This window comes from Mustela lutreola, chromosome 3 (genome assembly GCF_030435805.1).
Source record: "Mustela lutreola isolate mMusLut2 chromosome 3, mMusLut2.pri, whole genome shotgun sequence".
NCBI classification, from domain to species: domain Eukaryota; kingdom Metazoa; phylum Chordata; class Mammalia; order Carnivora; family Mustelidae; genus Mustela; species Mustela lutreola.
Genome location: NC_081292.1, coordinates 16052851 through 16077052, shown reverse-complemented (window position 1 = coordinate 16077052; position 24202 = coordinate 16052851). Strand labels below are relative to the sequence as shown.

Genomic DNA, 24202 nt, shown 5'->3' with positions numbered 1-24202 from the left:
AAATAGTAAAGCACTACACAAATGTATAGCTTTCATATTAGCAAATGCCAAATCTTTACTGAACTTCACAATTCTCACAAAAAATTCCTTCATCAAACAGGTTTTGAAGGTTCACCCCAGCTCTCATCAAAAGTAGTTCCTTTGAGTTTAATTCTTGAGTCGCCATTCTCACATTCTATTCCTGTAAACAAAAAGTTTGACTTGTAGTTGTGGGGAAATCATGCAATCTCTCAGGTGCTTATTCTTTTTAAATGGTGTCAATAAAAGAATTTGCTCAAATTTCTTCCATTCATAAATCCATCAATGGCATTAACATGTTTGATGTCATAAATTTTATTATGAAAACCAATATACAACACCATGTGGTTCATATTGCTGTCAGCACAAGATCGGTAGACACTAAAGTCCTGAAGCTTCAAAATTAAAATGTTTTATGTCCTTGCTTTAAGTAGTACTTCATTTCTAAAAGTTAAAGAAGAGAAACCAATTTCAGTGTTACAGCTCATATACCAATAGCATTTATTGCTTTGGTAAAGACATGTGATCTGTTAGTAAGATTTCATGATGAGCACACGACAAACCCTAAATAATTTGCACATGGGTTATCCATATACAGTATGAATTCCCAGGCAGCTTCCCCAGGCATCACGGCCATTTCCATCTACTGCTGTCAATAAATATGCAGGGATTATCAATTCTAATATTTAAATATTATTTAGATTTAATCCAGAAAGTCTTAATAGTGCAAAACAAAAAAAAAAATTTACAATACATTCCCAAGTGAAACATACCTCACATGTCTGAGATTTCCATAGCATGTATTGTTAATGTCCTCACTTCTTTCAGGTCTTCCCTGACCACTCTATAAAAATACTCTCATATGCACACCAGTACTTTCCATGCCCCTTACCATGTTTCATTTGTCTCTGGAACCTATCACTATCTGCAATAAAAAAATACTTAAATGTATATTTGCCCGACTGATGTTTCCCCTTCCCAGAATAAATTTAAGGAGAATAAGAATGTTCTGGTTTTTCACTCAGTTCCTTGAACAGTTCTGAGCACGTAGTATACACAGAATTTCTTAAATGAACATTGAGATTATAAGTACCTTTGGTTTTTGGTAAGAAAACAACTAACTCCACAAACCTGAAGGTAAAAAGGAACCTAAGCAGAGAAGAGATGTTACAAAGTCCATTCAACTGATGCCCTATTGCATAGTAACACAGGCTTTAAACTTGGACGAAGTTGGATTCCAGTCCACTTAGTAGTGACCTCATGGGTCTACTACTAACTTTCCACATAAAATTTACCCAGTAGGGGCGCCTGGGTGGCTCAGTGGGTTAAAGCCTCTGCCTTAGGCTCAGGTCATGATCCCAGGGATCTGGGATGGAGCCCCGCATCGGGCTCTCTGCTCAGTGGGGAGCCTGCTTCCTCCTCTCTCTGCCTGCCTCTCTGCCTACTTGTGATCTTCTGTCTGTCAAATAAATAAATTTTTTTAAAAAATTTACCCAGTAAAAAATAGGGACAATAGTAGCACCAACTTAACGTCATTATTTAAAGTGATTAAATGTAGTGAAGTGTGTAAAGTACTGACATGACAGCAAGAAAGTGCTTAATAAAAGGAAGCTAACATTATCATCATTATCACCATCATCATCTCACTCAGGTTCCATAGCCTAATATTTCCCAAAAAATTTCTGCTAAGACTGGCTATCTAGTTGCGAAGTCCATAATGCTGAGAAGTGGCAAGTCAGAGAGAGAAGGCCATTGCCAAAAGCCCAGAGCAGTAAAAAGATGGGAGGAAAATGAAAGTTTTCCTGAGGCACTGCCTTACAGCACAATAATAATGTCCGTGGAAATGGTGCTTAGCCACTAAGAAAAAGATGACATTCCATTTAATACATTCTTTTCAGATAGGAAGAAAATAAAATTCTAAAATTAGGAAGATTTACTTCAAAATGGTTTACATAAACTTTTTGTGTTAATGATAAACTCCCATTACCTTCAAAATTTACTTCCTACAAAAAAAGAGTAAATGAGGCATTTATTTTACAGAAGGCCTGGATATCTCTGCTGTAAAGACCCATCAGTGTGATATATGCCAACCTCTCTAGAGTTATTTTTGACATCCTATTAAATATCAAATTGTCTCAATATAGGATCGTTCTTCTCCCATAATCTGTAATGAATCTCCAATATGGATTTCAGAGAGGTAGTAAATAGCTCCATCTTACTGTCTCAGTGACATTGCTACAATCCTGTAAAATATCTGCATTTATTTATTCTACTTCCTTTAGTGACAGAATAACCAGAGCCTTCTCATAGAGATCAGGAAGAAAGTCAAATTTCAAAATCAAAACCACATTCCAAATTTCTTAAAAGATATTTTTTTTTCAATTCTTTTGTAAAAACATTGGTCACCATTTAACATACAGTGGCAACAAAATGCACTCAATTCACATGCATCAACAAGTCAATAAATCATGATACACAGACAACATGAATTTTAAACGAACAGTACTAAAGTAGCTCATGTTGTATTTAACTATAGTTATGGTGCTTCCAAAAAAGAAATAGCTAATATGAGAAATAAGCTTCCAGTTTCAATCTGAAATAAGGTTATTTGTGACAAGTACCATGAAACTATGGTTTTATTAAGTCATTCTCTTAAAGGGAACCATTTTTCAGAAATCACTTTGTGCAAAGCACCAATACTCATGAGAATAAGATCTTGAAAAGATGTGTACCTTAGATAAGGACAAAAGGGCTCCATTTTTTGAAAGTTAATTATCTGAATGATTCAAATATTTATTATGCTCCCAAATTAAAAGATCTTTCAACATGAAGGCTATATATACTATGTTTTGACACCTTAAATAATTATTCAGACATTCAGCTAAACTGAAAGCTTCTGTAGGACTGGATTACTTTCAAAGCAAAAAGTGAAAACCAATAATTTTCAAAGCCCTTTCTAAACTCACAGGCAAGATTTCTGGATATGGGATTTAATAAGAAGAATTAATTAGAAGAAAATTTAATTAATAATAAGAAGAAATTAATAAGAAGAAAATTTAAGCACCACAACAAAATAGTTTTTAGAAAACAGAAAGGACTGGCAATATACAAGTCAGGAACAAATGCACTTGGACATTAAAAAAAAGTTGTTTAGGGCGCCTGGGTGGCTCAGTGGGTTAAGCCGCTGCCTTCGGCTCAGGTCATGATCTCAGGGTCCTGGGATCGAGTCCCGCATCGGGCTCTCTGCTCAGCAGGGAGCCTGCTTCCCTCTCTCTCTCTCTGCCTGCCTCTCCATCTACTTGTGATTTCTCTCTGTCAAATAAATAAATAAAATCTTGAAAAAAAAAAGTTGTTTAAATTAGCACTCTAACCCTATCAGTTAAAGTAATTAAAAAAATTCTTTTTGGTATATATGTAGTACTATGTGGAAGATACAGACCAAGATTCTGTTTAAGAAGTCAAGTTTTGGAATTCTAATTTGATCAAATGAGACTATTCTATTATTTGTACACAGTAAGAATGTTATATATTTATTTTTATATGATAATTTATTTTCTTCTTTTCTTTCAAAAATCTATGATTAAAGGATAGCTCTAAGCTATTTTGAAGTGCACAGAGGGTAATTTATGACAAATTGCCTTGTGGGGGAAAAACAGCCCTTCTCAAAATAAGAGGTCAAAGTAAAATGTGCAAATAAATTTTAAACTAAGGTAACTGTAAATCCATCCACTTAAGAAGTTTTCCTTCTTTTGCATCTATTTAGAAATAGTTAAGGTAAGGTAAATAGTTACCTTAATTTCAGTTTTTCTCCTCCATGATGAGTTTACTCTTACAAGTAAGAGTAATTTTTTAGCATTTATATGAGACCACATGCTAACGAACTTTAAGGGCTCATAAAATTTATGACTCATATATAGTTGTACTATATATGTCAGATATGCAAGGCTGGAAATAAGCAATTTCAACCTAGAATATTATTTAAACATCACCAAAGAAGAAAAAGGACCAAAAAAAAAAAACTTCTCCTCACGTAACATTTGATTACTATTCATAGCCAAAAAGCAAAATATAAAATATTTAGTCTTCACCTCAAAGTAAATTATCCAGAAATAAAACTTCTATGTGATAAGATAAGACATCAGGATTATCAGTATGGAGTATTCAGATTCATTCAGATGAGAAGATGTTTTGGGGAAAAAGAAATCCATCCCAAACAATAGAATTTGTATCTCGTTAAACCTTCCAAACATGACTTCAACTTTACCACTTATACCATAAGCCTTCTCAACAGTTCCTATTTTCTTTTTCTCTAAAAAAGTTTTTTAGCCTCTTAATTTCCAAGTGTCATGTCAAACCCCTTATTTTACCCTAATTCCACAATCCCCATTTATAAAAGACCCTAAAATCATCATTTTCTTGGAGCAGAAGCTACCATGTAATGATTTAAAATTGAGAAATTAAAGATAAGAAAAATCAACTGAAAATAATACACTTACTAACATATATGGTTTTATGTAGTAAGGACATCACATAATTACTCATTCTGATTAACCTCTGGCTCTTGAGACATTGAGGTCAGAAAATTAAAGTGAATAATAGATACTTACTTACACATAGATACTTACACATACTTAAAGTGTGTGTCTACCTTTAAACGACTAAGATTTTAAAAAATGACTAAAATTATATGATTGTAAATGTTCAATGTAAAACAGTACAAAATTGATGTTGCCGAAATAGAGTAAAAAAAACCTTTAACTTATATTACACATCTTAAGTAATGTGGCAAACATCTCAAGGCTGAGTTGTAACCAGAGAACAACAGCAACAACAGAAGATCCTTTCATGCATGCACACACATGGAGTAACAAATATGCAAACCCCAACTTAGTATAGTACATCAATGACTGATACTTAAATGATATTTTGATATACGAATAAAAAGGTAAAATGTTGACTGCCATTGATGAAAAAGCATTTCAACAATTTACACAAAATGGATACTAAACATTTTTTAAAAAGATGTCCTAAGAAAACCAAGCCACAATAAGTTAGTGTTTTCCATAATACATGCTGAATTATTTGATCCCGTATCTATACACTGTTATTGTCTTAATTCCTAAATGTTGTGACAGCATATTTAGTAATTGAGGTACATTAGTTTACATCTTTTTATAGGTATTCTAATAGGGTTAATTTTTCTTTTCCAGTTTTTCATCTTCTTCACCTCCTCCAAAGAAAAGCAAAGGAAACATTCCTAGAATGCAGCCAATAGTCACCCCAACAGCTTTGCCCTAAGGAAACAAAAGAAGACATTTTTTGAAAGTTATTTTATCCCTGGAAGAAGGATCCTTGCCTAAGTAGCTATGATAAACAATTACTATGTACCATAAAACTCAACTGTAATTTCCTCTCTTTTGATCATAGTAACTTACATGTTAAAATAAGTCATATATGACAAAGGACACAAGCATATGCCAAGGAGAAAAGATAGTTTCATAAATGGTGTTGTGAAAACTAGACAGCTACATGCAAAAGAATGAAACGGACCACTTTCTTACACCATACACAATAATAAACTCAAAATGGATTAAAGATCTAAATGTAAGATCTAAAATCATAAAGATCCTAAAAGAAAATACAATCAGTAATCTCTTGGAACATCAGCCTTAGCAAAATTTTTCTGGCTCTGTCTCCTTAGGTAAGAAAAAACAAAAGCAAAAATACACAATTGAAACTACTTGAAACTGAAAGCTTTCTGCAGCATAAAGGAAACCATCAACAAATGACAAAGCAATCTACTAAATGGGAGAAAATATCTACAAATGATATAAACAATAAGGGGTTAATATACAAAATATATAAAGAATTCATACAACTTAACAGCAAGAAACAATCGGATTAAAAAATGGGTAGAGGCCCGAATAGACATTTCTCAAAGAAGACATACAGATGGCCAACACATGAAAAGTTGTTCCATACTACTAGTCATCAGGGAGATGTAAATCAAAACCACATGAGATATCACCTCACTCCTTTCAGAATGACTAAATCAAAAACACAAGAAACAAGAAGTGGAGAAAAAGGAACCCTCATGCACTATTGGTAGGAATACAAACTGGTGCAGCCACTATGGAAAACAGTACGGAGGTTCCTCAAAAAATTAAAAATAGAACTATCATATGATCCAGTAATCACACTACTGGGTATTTACCCAAAGAATACAAAAACACTAATTCAAAAGGATATACACCTCCCTATGTTTATTGCAGCATTATGTACAACAGCCAAACTATGGAAATAGCCCAAGTGTCTACTGATGGGTGAATGGATAAAAACGTGTACACACACACACACACGAATAGTATTCAGCCATAAAAAAGAATGCAACAACATGATGGATCTAGAAGACATCATGCTAACTGAAATAAGTCAGAGAAAAGCAAATACCATATGATTTCAATCATATGTGGAATTTAAGAAAAAACAAAGGAGGTGGACCATAAGAGACTATGGACTCTGAAAAACAATCTGAGGGTTTTGACGGGGCGGGAGGATGGGAGGTTGAGGTACCAGGTGGTGGATATTAGAGAGGGCACGGATTGCATGGCGCACTGGGTGTGGTGCAAAATTAATGAATACTGTTATGCTGAAAATAAATAAAAAATAAATTTAAAAATAATAATAATAAAATAAAATGATTACTGATTTAAAAAAAAAAAAGAAAAGAAAAAAACAAAGGGGGGAAAAAAAGAAAAACAAACCAAAAACAGATATTTAACTATAGAGAACAAACAGATGGTCATCAGACAGGAGGTGAGTAGAACAGGTGAAGGGGGCAAAGAGTACACTTATCTAAATGAGCACTGAGTAATAAACAGAATTGTTCCATCACTGTATTATACACCCGAAGCCAATTTAACACTGTATGTTAACTAGACTGAAATTTAAAATTCAAAAAAAAAAAAAGAAATAACAAATGTTGGTGAGGATATGGAAAAAAGGGAACCCTTGTGCACTGCTGGTCAGAATGTAAATTGGTACAGTCACTATCAAAAACAGAATGAAGGTTCCTAAAAAATAAAAAATAAAAATACCATATGACCCACTAATTCCACTTTTGAGTATTTACCCAAAGAAAATAAAAACACTAATTTGAAAAGATATATAAATAACCCTATATTTAGTGTAGCATTATTTACAATGGCCAAGATATGGAAGCAACCTAAGGGTCCATAAATAGATGAATAAAGGGTCCATAAATAGATGAATAAAGATGTAGTATATGTATACATGCACACACACACATGCATATACATGTGTGCAGGTATAGGTCTATGCATGTATACATATTTGTGTATGTGTGTATATGTATTATACTACATATGTATATGTATGTATACTACATATATACATTTTATACTTGCATGTGTATATACATGTTTATGTGCACGCGCATGCGCACGCGCGCACACACACACACACACACACACACACATAGACAATGGAGTATTACTCAGCCATAAAAGAGAATGAAATCTTGCCATCTGTGACAATGTAGATGGACCTAGAGGGTATTATGCTAAACGAAATAAGTCAGACAGAAAAAGACAAATAACACATGATTTCATTTATATGTGGAATCTATAAAACAAAACAAACAAAAAATAGATACAGACTCACAGATACAGAAAACAAAGCGGTGGATGCCAAAGAGGAGGAGATGGAGGGGGTGGGTGATACAGGTGAAGGCAATAAGAGTACAAATTTCCAATTATAAAATAAGTAAGTCATGAGAAAGAAAAGTACAGCACAGGAAATATAGTAAAAAATGTTGTACACTAACTTTGCATAGTGAAGGATGGTGACTACACTTATTGTGATATTTTGTAATATATATAATTGTTGAATCACTATGTTGTACTCCTGAAACTAAATTAATATTGTATGTCAACTACACTTTAAGTGGACATTGGGGAGGATATATCCTATGGTGAGAAAAAAATGGAAAAAAAATTAAATCTACAGTAAAAAAACAAAAACAATTTAAAAATAAGCTATAAAAAGGTTCTAGAACAAGTAATATTTAAAGTTCAATGCAACTAGGAAAAACTGGTTTTTTTTTTTCAAATTGCCAAGAAATAACTCCACAGAAATATTCAAGTAGAAAAATACCTTTTAGAAATTGTACATACATTTTCACTTCTGAAGATAGGGGAAAAAAACCTCACCAAACACTCTTAATATATTTGGATTTGCTCCTTTTTGTATATATTCCTTTTCAATATTTATCCCTATGTATATGTAATTATATGTAGGTCTGATCATTATGTAAAATAAACATAGCTTTGTTTTCTGCCTCAATCCACCCCCCACACCACACATGTTATAATATGCTCTTTTTTTCAAACTGTTTCATAAACTTAATAGAAAAATTCTAAATTCCACTGAATTGATGGCCTATAGTATGTTTAAAGCAGTCCTTACACCACTGAAAGTCACTGCTTTTTCACCAGTATAAGTGATATTGTAATAAACATTTCTGTGTGTACTTTTTCCCAATGATTTATTTAAAAATCAAATAATATGAATATCTGTGTATATTCATAGGGTAATGAATGCTATGCTGTCTATTCTAGACAAAAAAGACTGCAAATACATATATATCAATTGAAATACAGTTGACCCTTGATCAATACAGGTTTGAACTGTGTGGGTCCACTTATATATGGGTTTTTACAGTGCAGTACTATAGATATATTTTCTTTTCCTCATGATTTTTTAGCAACATTTTCTTTTCTCTAGCTTACTTTATTGTAAGAATACTGTATATAATATGTGTAACATAAAATATGTTAATTGACTACATATGTTATTGATAAAGCCTCCAGTTAACAATAAGCTATTAGTAGTTAAGTGTTTGGGAAGTCAAAAATTATATGTGGATTTTCAACTCATGAAGGGGATGATGCCCCTAACCTCCAGTTGTTCAAGGGTCAACGTATATGTATATGTATGTGTATATGTATATGTACACATATATGATATATACATATATATGATATATACACACCAATTTTTATATAATCATACCTATGCTATGAACACTTTTAAAATTTTTATTTTTGTAAATAATTTTTTAAATTTGCATTTCTAGGGTGACCATCTAGGTTAAACATTTTCAATTAACTTTTATTTCTTCATAATAAACATTTATTGAAAATCTACTATGTGCCAAACTCTGCTAAGTATACCGAGACACAGACTAATCAGATGCAGTCTATCTCTCTCTTCTAGGAACTTCCAGTTAGTTATAAAGAGAAAAGCAAATAAACAAAACAAGTTCTATCAAGTATTACTGGTGCTATGATGGCTACATGATCAATGGTCTTGAATAAAATATTTTTTCCTATACATTGTCCATTTATCTATCAGACCCTACAGGTTTTCTAATAAATTTCAAGATTAGACATTAGTGTTTCAACAACAGCTTGCATAAAAATTTTCAACTCTGTTATTTTTGGGTTTTGGCTGTGGTGGTAGAGAGGGTGGTGGCAGTATGTCTGTGCTTTATATAACAGTCATTTTCATCATGTCAAACTTTGAAAGTATCACTCTTACAGAGTTTTAATAAACAGAAGTTTTCTTCATTCCAGATGCCGAAAAAGTTTATCCTAGATCCTTATCTTGACCTTTAAGTTTGTATTCATTTATATTTATTTATATATACAGAGAGAGACTATTTTATTATGGATTCCGGACTTTCCTACATTCACGAAATGTCCGCTGCCGCGTCTGCTTCTCACCCATTCTTCTACTTCTCACCCATTATTACTACTGTCCAGGGAAACCAAGGCTTTCTTCTCTACCTTCCTACTTACTTTAGGATTTCTAGTTAATGAGTCTCAACCCAATTATCTCAACAGGTCATAAAGTCAATAGGGCAGAAAGGGAGGAAAGAAGTGGGATACCCTGATTCAGAACCTGAAACATCTTTCCACTCAAAAATCAGTTACTTATATATTATTACCAGGTCTTATGATATCCTAGGCATTATAGTTAATTAGAACTTAAGTACATTCATAATATGGTTCAGCAAGAAAATATTTTCTGAGTTTCAAATAGCCAAATTATAAATGAGCTTTTAAAATACAACCTATGTCAATAGGAACCTGCCTGTGTATTTGCATATGTTCCATTATGGGTCAATTTCAGAATTAGCTTATGTCATGAATAGACTGCTGATCACTAACTTAAATTACTTCAGGCTATTTGCTAATTGAATTTTATGTTACAGAGTAGATTTCATCTTAACATAAAAGAAGCAGAGTCAACAACTAAGAAATAATATCACTTCATATGCTGGTGGAAGATCTATCAAAATACAAACATACACACACACACTAGCTTAGTAATTGAAGTACTTGTATAATAGGAGAGGGGAATAGAACTGCTTATAATACAGAAAGAAAAACAGAATTATCAACTATGCGAGAAGAAAGCCTAGGAAAATAATCTTCTGTTGATCCTAACTGTAGTGCTAAATGTTAAGCCAAATTGCTAGAATGTTAGGATATCCTGATTCCTCAACAACTCTGGCAGATCTTAGCCAGCTAATCTCACTTCAATTTATCTACGAATTGCAGTATATGGACACCTTTGTATGATTTTTACAAAGAAATAGTTAAGTCTAATGTGGAGCCCGAGATTTGCATTTCTAACAAGTTTCCAGGTAGTGTTGGCCCTGCTGACATTTCACTTTGAGAAGCACCCATCCTGTATAATCTCACTTTCTCCCGTGGTTTTAACTATCACCTTTTCAGTGAGGCCTGCAGACCCTCCTATTTAATCCTGCAAGCTGTCTCCATAGCAGCACTCCCAACCTCTTTTACCCTACTCTGCTTTCTTTTTTTCTTTAATTCCTTTAAAATTTGTGAATTTCTAGTACATTAAGCATTTTATTTATCAGATTTTTTTATTATCTTCTCTCCACTGCTAGAATGTCAGACCCACCAGAAAAAAATATCTTGTTTGGTTAACCAATATATTCAAAACTCCTACATATGTACTACGCATACAGCAAGTAAACAATGAATTTTGTTGAATTATTAATAATACTAATCATCTCTAATTCAGACCTCTCTAACTCTTCACTTTTAATCCAAATGCCTACCAGGTATTACCATTTGAATGTCCTATAAGCATGTCAAATTCAACTTTATCGAATTGAAAACAGAACTCATAACCTTCCCTTACTAACTTGTCCTTCCTCTTTTTCTTCTTGACTTAATTGGTGGCATCGTGATCCATCTAGTTTCCTTCCTACTTAAGTCTTCGCTAGAATGCCATCACCTAAGGTATGAGGTTCAAGCTCCTTAGTAGAGCTTATACAATGTCTTTCCTGTCTGATCCATTCTTACTTCTCCAGTGCTATTTCCTACTGCTGCTTCACTCTTCAACTACTACATTTTATAGTCCAGCAATACTCTAATTTCTTGTATTTCTCTAAACATACCCCGTTTTTATCATGTCTTTCTACCTCCTAGTCAATGTACTCAGATTCTCTTGTTCACCTAGTAAACATCTCATCAATAACACAAAAATCAGCTGAGATCCAATTTTCACCAAGAAATCTTCCCACCAAAAGAAATTTCTCCCCACAACGTATTAATTCTCTTACTTGTGCTATTGCTATATCTAGTGCATAATTCTATAACTGCATATGTTACACTAAATTATAGTTTGTTTACAGATCTGGTTCTTCACCTAAATAATTCTTAAAAATAACTGTAATTTATATTCATTTTATGTCCTTCAGTCTCTACTATATGACAGATATTCCTTAACATTAACTGAATCATATAAAGAATATTCTAAAAATCAAGTATACCTACAAAAAATAGACAATAAAAAATTATTGTTCTTCTGAAAACTGCCAAAGCTTAGAAAATTTTTCTAAAAACGCCACTCAAATCAATTTAGTCTCAAATTTCTCAAAAGAATTGAATTATACATTATCTTATTCTGGCTACCTGAATACATTATCATAAACCATATACAGTACTTACAAAATGTGTACTAACACGTGTTTGCCACATGTCCACTTGCTTTGGTGTAAGATCTGGAATTGATAGGCCTAATCTGGAAGCCAAAGCTTCAACATAACCTGCAAGTCTTTAAAAAAACACAAGGACAGAATATAAGTTTTTAAAGAGACACATAAACATCCTCAGATAATAAACAAATTGCTCCAAAAAGAAACAAGATAATTTTACACCTGTAACTGGCACTCTAGAAATTGTATAAATGCTTACTTACAATTTCCATTTTTATCGTGCATAAATACACAATTTAAAAACATTTTAATATTAATATTTTCATATATAGATAAACTAATTGACTTAAAGCAAATACTCTTATTTTATTTTATTTATTTATTTTTTTGAGAGAGAGCAAGCAAGGGGGTTGGGAGAGTGGAAGAGGGTAGAGGAAGACAGAATCTCAAGCAGGCTTTACACCCAATGCACAGCCTGACACAAGGCTCAATCTCACGACCCAGATATCACGACCTGAGCTGAAATCAAGATTCAGATGCTTGGGGCACCTGAGTGGATCAGTTGGTTAAGTGACAGAATCTCAAGCAGGCTTTACACCCAATGCACAGCCTGACACAAGGCTCAATCTCACGACCCAGATATCACGACCTGAGCTGAAATCAAGATTCAGATGCTTGGGGTACCTGGGTGGATCAGTTGGTTAAGTGTCTACCGTAGGCTCAGGTCATGATCCCAGGGTCCTGGGTCTGAGCACTGCATGGGGCTCCCTGCTCAGCAGAGAGCCTGCTTCTCTCTTTACCTCTGTGACTCTCCCTGATTGTGAGGGCACTCTCTGTGTCAGATAAATAAATAAAATCTAAAAAAAGATCCTTAACTGACTGAACCACCCAGGCACCCCTCTCTCTTATTTTAAAAGATCATTTCAAGGTATAAAAAAGACAAAAACAAAAACAAAAACCTTGCAATAAAATCATAGTCATGCACTCCAAATTAAAAGCAAAGCACGTTAACATATGCTACTAGATGGGTGCGCCTGGGTGGCTCAGGTGGTTAAGCATCTGCCTTTGGCTTGGGTCATAATCCCAGGGTTCTGGAATCGAGTCCCACATGGGCTCCCTACTCGTTGGGAAGTCTGCTTCTCCCTTTCTCTCTGCCCCTTTTCCTGCTCGTGCTCTCTCTCGCCCACTCTCTCTCTCACACATAAATAAATAAAATCTTTTAAAAAACCAACCATGATATTAGATTGATATACTAAGAAAAACAGACTAGAACTTTCAGGGCAATCTCAAGTATTTATTTCCCATCAGTTATTGGATATAAACTCATTTTGTCAACTGTAAGAAAGATAAAAATATGGATCCCAATATCAGATATATTAACTTCTAAAAAATCTGCATACCTAAGAGTCAAGAAAACATATTTGTTATTTAATGATATTTTTTAAAGGCAGAGGAGAAATAGTTTTTAAATATAAAGACTCCCAACACAATCTTATCTCTAATCAAAAATAACTAATTAATGATATAATCTAAAATTAAATGGCCTTAAAATCTATCAGACCAGAGATGTGGTATATATACACAATGGAATACTATGCAGCCATCAAAAGAAATGAAATCTTGCCATTTGCGACAACATGGATGGAACTAGAGCGTATCATGCTTAGCGAAATAAGTCAGGCGGAGAAAGACAACTATCATATGATCTCCCTGATATGAGGAAGTGGTGTTGCAACATGGGGGCTTAAGTGGGTACGAGAAGAATAAATGAAGGAAGATGGGATCGGGAGGGAGACAAACCATAAGTGACTCTTAATCTCACAAAACAAACTGAGGGTTGCTGGGGGGAGGGGGTTTGGGAGAAGGGGGTGGGATTATGGACATTGGGGAGGGTATGTGCTTTGGTGAGTGCTGTGAAGTGTGTAAACCTGGTGATTCACAGACCTGTACCACTGGGGATAAAAATACATGTTTATAAAAAATAAAAAATTATATTAAAAAAAAAAAAATCTATCAGACCGGGTGCCTGGGTGGCTCAGTGGGTTAAGCCGCTGCCTTCGGCTCAGATCATGATCTCAGAGTCCTGAGATCGAGTCCCACATCAGGCTCCCTGCTCAGCGGGGAGCCTGCTTCCCTCTCTCTCTCTCTCTGCCTGCCTCTCCATCTACTTGTGATTTCTCTCTGTCAAATAAATAAATAAAATCTTTAAAAAAAAATAAAAATAAAAAATAAAAAAAAAATCTATCAGACCACTTAGTTCTATTATATATAAAAAGCTATCATAGTAGCTGTGACATTACATTAACATTAATGTTGAAAATGGGGAAATAGAATGTGTACGGGGTGATATCATTATAGATTTATGTCAGGAATTGGAGAAATATAAAATTTATGCCCTGGTCCAAAAACAAGAAACTCTGTGTTTTAACAGTAGCTTTGGCCCCAAACTCCAGTACAGAAGTCTAATCACAGGGTCAGATCACTTATGAAGCCACCTTTTCCTAGATTATAAGGCTAAATTTCTGGTAGGCCCAAATCCAAATCTCAAAACTTACTACTCTCATGAATCAAGGAAGGAAAAAACAGAGCCAAAGACTGAGCAAAAAAGAGTACGTTTATTACAATAATTAATGCCAAGTTGGTCTAACTTATACTTCCCAGGCTTCCTCAAGCTCAGGAGGCAGCCCAGGCCATGTGTTGCTTGGAAGAGAGAATGTAAAATGAGAAAGAGAGAAAGCTGGCCTTTTCTAAGTAGACATTCTCACTTTATTACATCATTCCAGCCACATAGAATAAAGAGAGCAAAAACTGGCCAAACCCATGTATGCTCTGGCATTATTCCTTCTGAAAGCTCCTCTCTCCAGAAAACATGCCCAGTCAGTATTCCTCATATTTGAACCATATCTCTTATCTTTGAGCTTAATGGGAGAAGAGTGGGGTGAAATAATGATGGGGTTCTTGGTTTTAATTTTTTTTATTTTAATTTATTTTATTAATTTTAATTTAACTTTATTTGGTTTCAATTCTTTAATTTTAATTCTTGGTTTTAATTCTGTCTCACTTTGGAAATGTCTATCAAAAATACATATGAATACTTCAGTAATGCTTACATTACAGTTGTTTTAGAAAAACTTTTAGCATGTATCAATCTCTTGAGAAGATTTTTAAACACAAATTCCGGGTCCCTAAACCTAGAGACACAAGTTCCAAGGCATAAACCAGGCATTTGTATTTGATGCACACCAAAGATTTAGTACTACTGATTTAGAAATGTTAAGTTTAAAACTTTAGTTTGAAAACACACACACAAAAAAATGTCCCATATTTTTTATCTTTCTCAATTAAAACACGGGGAAGAGAAAGAGGGCAAGGTCAGAATACACATGCACAAATGAATAAGTGAATGGACCTACCCAAGTCCAGCTAAATCTGACACAAGATTTCCTAAAGCAGCAGCTAAAAAAGTGAGAAGTGGATAAGTGAATTGTTACATGGAAGTCAGAAAAATCATTATAATACATCACTATATCATCAATGAAGCACTCATCTGGACGAGTAATCACAAGTTTCTGAAACTACAACAGCTATGTATCCAAAGTTACTCATTGCAAAGCTCTGAACTTCAAGATTTCAAAATAGAACACAAGTCTTTTGGGATATAATGTTCTCCTTCCATCAAGTAGTAGGCTTTTTCTGTTGTGGCAGCCATTTGGAAACCATTTTGGTTTCAATACCTATACAGTATTTTGTGTATCCTTCATTATATTTAAGGAGATTTGGATATTTGGAAGTTAAAGTAAACCTTCATGCATAGCTCTGAAATTTGAGAAAATCACAGAGAAGAAACGAAGTTTCACCATCATGAAAAACAGAGTGGTAACTAGGGGAAAGAAAGTAATAGAGCCAATCTTATATTTCCTTCTTTGATGTTCCTAAACAATTTGAAAATAAATTAGTAGAAACAAGAGCACAAAGGTTTTGGGGTAACACTGAATTAAGAGAAAAATTTATTTTAATATAGTCAGTATAGCATTGTTACTCATTAACATTAAGCACCTAAAATTTCTCAGGAAAAAAGTGCTACATATACAACATTAAGAATCTGAAGAACAGGATTAGGTAGACAAATAGACATTTCAATGAGTAAACTTATTTAAATAAATCATCCTCTTCTAAGTCCAACCTGCTAAAATATTTTATAAATATACAGACAATGGAATAATAATGACTTATTAAGTACCTGCCATAGTTGAGATTCCCAAAATAATTCCAATAGACATCTCAATATGGGTTCCCTGAAAAATGATTACAAAGAAATTAATTTAAAAATTAATGCTGAAGTGACTGTAAAAAAGAGCAAAGTCTTAATGAAAACAGATAAACTACTTAAGCCAACAGGTTACTACAGCAAAATTATATATATAAAATATGCCAAAATATTCATATAATACAGTAATGCATTTAACTATTAAATATATGCATTCATGCAAAACATCATCAGTATCATTTGATTTATTAAAATCAGGCTTTTATAAAAAATAAAAATAGCAACAAACAATTATAATAAAAACAGCAATATAACTCATTGTTAAAAATCTAGAATTTGTATTTTCCAACAACAAAGGTAGATTCTTTAAACTTCTTGGAACACAAAAACCAACTCCCCTAATTTTAAATCTTAATTTAAGCTATTATTTAAGCTACCAAAAGAGTAAAAAAAAAGACTAAACTAATTTCTAGGGCCCCAAGAGATCACAGACTTCAAAAATTCTCTTGTAACACTGAGTACTTTAACTATTACGTAGTGAGACTATATGATACATTTATGAGCAACAACAGTAATTTGTACAATAGCTAGCACCTCAGTAAAAAACAAGGTCCTGAGTTTACTGAGAGAGTTTCAAAATTTCCACAACCATCCCATTCCCTATAGACAAGAGGCACTCGTATTTTTACTTCCATTTTAAAGAGAAGGAACCAGGGGTGCCTGGGTGGCTCAGTGGGTTAAAGCCTCTGCCTTTGGCTCAGGTCATGATCCCAGAGTCCTAGGATCGAGCCCCACATCAGGCTCTCTGCTTAGCAAAGAGCCTTTCTTCCCCCCCCACTCTGCCTGCCTCTCTGCCTGCTTGTGATCTCTGTCTGTCAAATAAATAAATAAATAAATAAATAATCTTAAAAAAAAAATAAAGAGAAGGAACTGAAATGAAGAAGATTAAACTATTCTAATGGGTTACTACACAGAATAAAGGAGAAATCCTATGATCTATTGTGCTGAGCTCTAATACTTAGCCAATGCTGCCATCAGTAGACTTAATTTTCCTCCTGAATACTGATGCTTGAAAATTTCTAAATAAATTTTAAAATCACAAAGGTACTTATGGAGGATAAAAGGGAATGTCCTATCCAGTATATAAAAATATTGCATTACTCAATTATTTATAAAACTGAAGAGAAGCTGAGTTAAGTTTCCTCATTTTCCCCTCACCTAGCTCTTTTGGTTCCATCTCTTTAAAACACAATTCTTGGGGTGCCTGGGTGGCTCAATCAGTTAAGCGGCTGCCTTAACTGGAGTCGTGATTCCAGGGCCCTGGGATTGAGTCCCACGTTGGGCCCTCTGTTCAGTGGGGAGCCTGGTTCTCCCTCTCCCTCTGCCTGCTCCTCTACCTGCTTGTGTGTGTGCTCTCTCTCTCAAAATAAATAAATAAAATCTTTTTAAAAATGAAATAAAATTCTTGCTGGATACGGAGAGAACAGCCTGATGCATAAAAGTCCCAGGTATTTAAAATCACAAGGAAGGTTGTGAAGGAACCACATCCCCAAGAAAAGAAGAACAAAACATGCGTAAGGAATAAAGATGTGTATCTTTATATATAGATGGGGGGAAAAAAAACCCACACAAAACACTCCAAAAAAAACTGGAGCACTTATATAGAACGATGGAGCGATGTACCTAACATGTACAGTATATAAAAAATAAATATACCATCTTTAGCAGCAATGAATCACTATCACTAGGAGTGCCCCAGCAAAAATCTGCTTGCTATACATGTGCTTAAAAAGTACTTAGGTGATTAAGCATTTAGTTGAATTTAAGAAACCTGAAGGACCTTCTAATAACATAAAAGCTTCAAATAAAATCAAAGACAGTTTGAGGACAACGAACTACCAGTCTTTACTTTTTCCCACAGTTACATCAAGTTTTATTTTGTACATCTAATACTAGTTATCTTAAATTTACATCTGGTTCATCACCTGAGTACAATTAAATTACTCTAGAATTCTAATAAATCCTATTCTAATTAAATTTTAAGAAACATAATCCAAAAAAAACACTAAAATGTCATAAAAAGCAATCCTAGTAATATAAAAATATAATAAACTATGAAACCAAAGGCTGAGTATGAACAGCAGCCAACAATAAAGGTCAGTCTATTACAGGAAGCTACACAGGAATTTGTTTTGATGACTACAACTAGGATAGCAACCAAGAGAGTACAACAGGGAAGAGGAAAACATCAAATGTCAATGACATAATAGAAAAGAAGAATCAAATATTTCCTTAACTTACTATCTTAAAACAGTCATAGCTATCTCATAATGTTAGGAGGAAATCAGTGTTTTCAAATAATTAAAAGGTGAAAGACATTCTTAAGATAATGATCACTACTTATTTTCCTATGTATAGATTCTAGAGTTGTATTACTTATGTATTTTAGTTTTAGCAGTCTATTTATTATAAAACCTCTTTGGGAAATTTCACTGTCCCTGAACTGGTTTGCAATTATCACTGAATAACAATTTTGCCACACAACTGCTCTTATTCGGGTATTGAAGTCAGTGGTTTAAACATTTATTTCAAAAGTAAAAATTGGGGCGCCTGGGTGGCTCAGTGGGTTAAGCCGCTGCCTTCGGCTCAGGTCATGATCTCAGGGTCCTGGGATCGAGTCCCGCATCGGGCTCTCTGCTCAGCAAGGAGCCTGCTTCCTTCTCTCTCTCTCTCTGCCTGCCTCTCAGTGTACTTGTAATTTCTCTCTGTCAAATAAATAAATAAAATCTTTAAAAAAAAAAAAAAAAAAGCAAAAATTGGTATTATGTCCCTGCAACTGGATTTCAATGTAAATGTCAAGAACAAGTTAATAACTTGTAACAAGTCAATAACTCCAAGTTATTAACTCGGAGTCAACCATCTCAGACCTGGAAAAATAGTTCACTCTTGGTTATACTATAAGACACAGGCCTGAGTAACAGAAAACAGTCAACCACTTTACAATAATTTGACTCTAGAGTGTGTGTGTTTCACTTTGTTCATAGCTGTATTTAGATGCAGATTTTCTGTTACTTCAGATATTTATTTCAAATAAATAATAACACACTGTGAAATGCAGGATCTATGAAGTTACCCAGTTTCCCTATTCTGATCTCTCTTCAAAATCTCTATTCACCCTTCTTTATGCAAAATATATCACCTCAGTACTTCCTTGTAGCAAGGATAGTTTTTTTAGTATTTGACTAAGGTCTGTCTTATTGAGATGGAAAAAAACAAATGAATATGAAGGTGGTAGTATGGATACCAGCTGTCAATTAAGACAAACTGAAATACTGAATTGTGTAAAACTGAAAGAAATACTTGTCACAGAGAAACTTCAACCAATCTATTTAAGAACACATCAAGTCTTACCTACAGCTTATAAATCCATCATAATGGGGTTTCCATTATAATTAGATATGTTTTATTATTTAATAACTATTTAAATAATCTCACCAACTCAAATTTTAGTAATTTCATTGAAAGCGGTGTGGTTCTAAGTTGCTTAATATTCACAGATATATTCTCATATTCACAGATACATAAATTGGCCAATTCTTATATATATATTAGAAAAAATGTCATGATCAGTCAAAAAAACTAGCATTCTGATATTATATTTTAGAGGCTCTTGCCAGGCTGCTTTGCTAAAGAACTACACAATGGGTGCTTCCACATTCAAGCTGTGTGCATGCTAGAGTACCTGCTGTGAATATTTAGGCAGCAAGATACCTTCCTATTATATGAACACAGGTGAGCAGCCAGACTTTCTGGATAGCCTGGCACTGTTAATCGGGATATAAGATGAGACTATATAATAGCAAAAAAAAAAAAAAAAAAAAAATCTTTTCAGATATTCTTTTAAGAATTTTAGATATTCTTTAAAGAAATTTTATAATCATCAGAGACTATGGACTCTGAAAAACAATCTGAGGGGATTGAAGTGGCGGGGGTGTGGGAGGTTGGGGTACCAGGTGGTGGGTATTATAGAGAGCACGGATTGCATGGAGCACTGGGTGTGGTGAAAAAATAATGAATACTGTTTTTCTGAAAATAAATAAATTGAAAAAAATTTTTAAAAAAAGAAATTTTATAATCTACACAATGTAAATTTTACTTTTAGTATAATTTTGTTTTGAAATCGAATGTTCTATTTACATCCATCTGTAGTACATATGACCTCCAAGACCTAAAGAAAACCAAAAAAAACCCCTTGCTCTCATATGTATTTTTCTCACAATGATCCCCAAATCATTTTTTTTTTTAAGCAGTCTCCTGCACAACAACTACCATTTACATCATTTTTTTCAAGTTAGAGTCAATGAAGAGAGTGGATAGACCACTGGGCAGTTTTAGAAGACTTGCATTTTAATCCACAGATTCATCTCTGACTTTCGAAATTGGACCAATATTGGTATTCATTAACAAAATGTATCACTCAGTGGTAGGAAAGGTAAAGAAGCCTTCTCAGGGACTAAACACTCTTAAGGAACACAATTACATTAAAATAACCACAGAGAAGGGGAACTTTTTTTAACACTACAATGGAACAAAGACACCCTTTAAGACAATTCTCCATGGGAAAACTAAACAAGGAACTAACCAAATAACATATATGTGATGAGAACTGTCAATAAAATTAAAGAACGTCAGAAAATTTTATATACTTTTTCCTTGAATAAGAATGTTTAAACTAGAACAGAATAATATTGACCTAATAACTATGTGTTTATTATGGTCAATGGTTTGCCAAAAGTCTTAATGATTAATACATGTAATGCCTTAAAACTGAACGATAGTCTTATTAACATGAAATATAGTAAAAAGTAGCCTTGTTCATTATGATGTTAATTAAAATCTTATAGCCAGGATATATAAATTATTAGGAAAATTTCGACTACACTAATTGCTTTATTAACTCAAAATAGAAGGGTAAAAGAAAGAACTTACTGCAACAATCATTATTGCATTATCCAAAAAGCCAAACCCTATGAAAGGTATCGCATTGTGGATGAATACTGAAAAACATCAAAAACAGAAAATATATTTTAGGATTTCTATAATTTTAAATGAGAACACAGACCATATGATTAAAGTCTCCTAAACAGATTTGACAACCTTTGAAATGTGCTTTTAATTCCCCATAGCCAAAAGATTCTACTTCTGCTATAAGCTTAATTACTTCCTAAAAGCTACACTAGTGAAACAAAACAAAATTAAAAAATACGTAACATGTAAAAATAACTATGTTAAGATTTCTGGGTTGTTTTCTTACTAGCTACATGTACAAAGAACTACAATTAACAGCAGAACAAATAAGTAAATACATATTACAAGTACCATGTTTTACCTGTTTAATTGCTATTGATATCAATCTGTTTCTTATACCTAAAAACTGATATCATAAAATTAATATCCATGTTAGAAATAATAAAAAATACCTTGAATCAAATTTCAGGGAAGCTAAATGGTCAATTTTACTCACTAAACAATTTTTTAACAAATGTGAGAAAAATGTGATCATCTCATCTATATTCACCATCTATATGCAGTCTTTTCCCCCCTCACAATATTGGTATCCCTGGAGGCTTTCACAAACTATTTGATTTAAATCAAAATGTAATTTGGCCTTATCCTAACAGATAAGATAAGATAGATAAGAAAAATCTGATCTATCTAATACAGAATCTGAATGAGCTGACATAATAGAAGTGTAACAAGGAAGAACTAGTATCTACATATTAAACATTCAGCCTCACTTTTTTCATATTTGCATCTTCAGCACATTGCAGTATGCATAGTGCATTGCAGACACTTAATGAACATTAGTTAATTAAGTTGAGGACCACTAACCTGGAAAGGAAGAGAATTCCATATTAAGAGAATTGAAGGCAGACTGTGAAACAGATTAAAAGCTGGGAGAGTTAAAAGACTTTATTCTGATTCATCTATAAAATTGCCAAGACATAGCCAACATCAATTCAACTGATGACTTTTTTAGATAAATATCAAACTTGTGAGTTTTATAACATATCCAGCAAATACTTCCTTAAGTGAATTGGTTGTGTGTGTTCAGTGACTTTAGAATGTTTTTCTTTTTAATGCAGTTAAGTCCAAGTGTTAATTAAAATATAATCCAGAAGTTATTAAAGTTTGACATTACTCTAGCAAGTTCTGGGCCAACCCAGGAAAGGCTAATAAGCAGTTAACAAAACAAAACAAAAAAACACTCTACCCAAAACCACTACTGAAGACGAAGGTCACAGGAAAAGGGTATATGTATCCTAGGTCATTTCAGATTTCTTCTTATTATCAAATAAGAATGTTCAAGATAAAAAGTAGCATCTTTTTAATTATAAAGAAAATTATTTTTAAAAGGTATTATTTTAAAAGCTATTAAAGATGGTAAGAATCAAATAGCTGATTAATGAAATGGGATTTTTCAATTGAAGAGTCTAGTCTTGGGGCACCTGGGTGGCTCAGTGGGTAAAGCCTCTGCCTTCAGCTCAGGTCTTGGTCTTGGGGTCCTGGGATTGAGCCCCTCATAGGGCTCTCTGCTCAGTGGGGAGTCTGCTTCCCGCTCTCTCTGCCTGCCTCTCTTGTCTACTTGTGATCTCTCTCTCTCTCTGTCATATAAATAAACAAATAAAATCTTAAAAAAAATAAAGAGTTTAGTCTGAGTTCTTTGATTTTGTCCAAGTCTAGTTGCTTAACTATTAGACATTCAAACTTTTATAATAAGCAACTTTAAAGAATAAAATATATCATGCGTTTATGCTTAGACCTAAATAAATGTGTCCTATAAGTAAAAAATTTATTATCAACACAAAGAAAAAAATGCAATTTTCAAATTGTTAAATAAACATATACCGGACATTCCATCTGGCATTAGTTATAAAAATATGTAAGACTTGGTTACCAACCCTCAAGAAGTTTGGGTATGATAACATACCATATGAACAGTTAACTTTGATCAATAGAACCAAAAAACTGATAATAGCACTATCCATTGTTATGAACATGAATTTGCATGAACCTAGGCTAGTAGGATCAGGAAAAGCTACCAGAAGAAGAAAAGTCTTAAAGAATTCTTAAATGTACTTGGGAAAAGTTATTCTTTCTAATATAAATTATAGTCTACCTCTTGGAGAAAAAAGAACTGGGTAGTTAATTAAGTTTTTAAAAATCTTGTAAATTTGCTCTCCAGTATCTAATGATCTCCTATTAATTTGTGATTTCTTCAATTTCCTTTGGGAAATACTACTCTCTAACAGAAAATCACTTGAATTCACTGTACTGTTAAAATACTCTCTTCTTTTGTTGTCTTTATAATAAGACCCCACACTGTTTTACATTATGCCCGTGTTAGCCTTGCCTATTTATACCCATCTTAACAGAGTAAAGAAAGTACACCAGCACCATTATAAGCTTCTTCTTCGTGATGGTCTTAAATGAACTTAACTTTCTTCATCATCACAAATAGCAAGCTGTAAGTATTTTCTCCACCAGAGAACAGTTCTACCTAGCTCAGACTTTCTAGTTATGAAATTATCCAACTTAAATCCAAACTAAAGTAAATATATTCTTTTTTCTGGGAATTAAGAAAACCTATTCATAAGTATACTTTTAGTTCTAGATGGTGACAACAGTTTAACAATGTTAGATACTATTAACAATATTAGAAATTCCATAATATTGTAATATGTTATAAACTTTTTGTTTCAGCATGATAAATAAGATAACCCACTCTACCTGGAAAAATTAAATTTACTCACTCTTCTATATTAATAGAAATGATACCTTTTTTATGTCTAAAAGACAGA

At 33.3% G+C, this 24202-nt stretch overlaps 1 protein-coding gene across 1 annotated transcript in view; it reads right to left on the bottom strand.

The window, feature by feature from the left end:
* Window positions 1-309: 309 nt before the first annotated feature.
* TMEM65 (transmembrane protein 65) overlaps window positions 310-24202 on the bottom strand; it is a 69858-nt gene continuing 45965 nt past the window's right edge. Inside the window, exons 3-7 of the mRNA XM_059165675.1 lie at window positions 21330-21397; window positions 16314-16368; window positions 15487-15529; window positions 12087-12192; window positions 310-5312 (exon numbers count right to left, since the gene is read on the bottom strand). Of these exons, the coding sequence (XP_059021658.1) occupies window positions 5211-5312; window positions 12087-12192; window positions 15487-15529; window positions 16314-16368; window positions 21330-21397 (374 nt within the window). The 3' untranslated portion in view covers window positions 310-5210. The remainder of the gene's footprint in view (window positions 5313-12086; window positions 12193-15486; window positions 15530-16313; window positions 16369-21329; window positions 21398-24202) is intronic.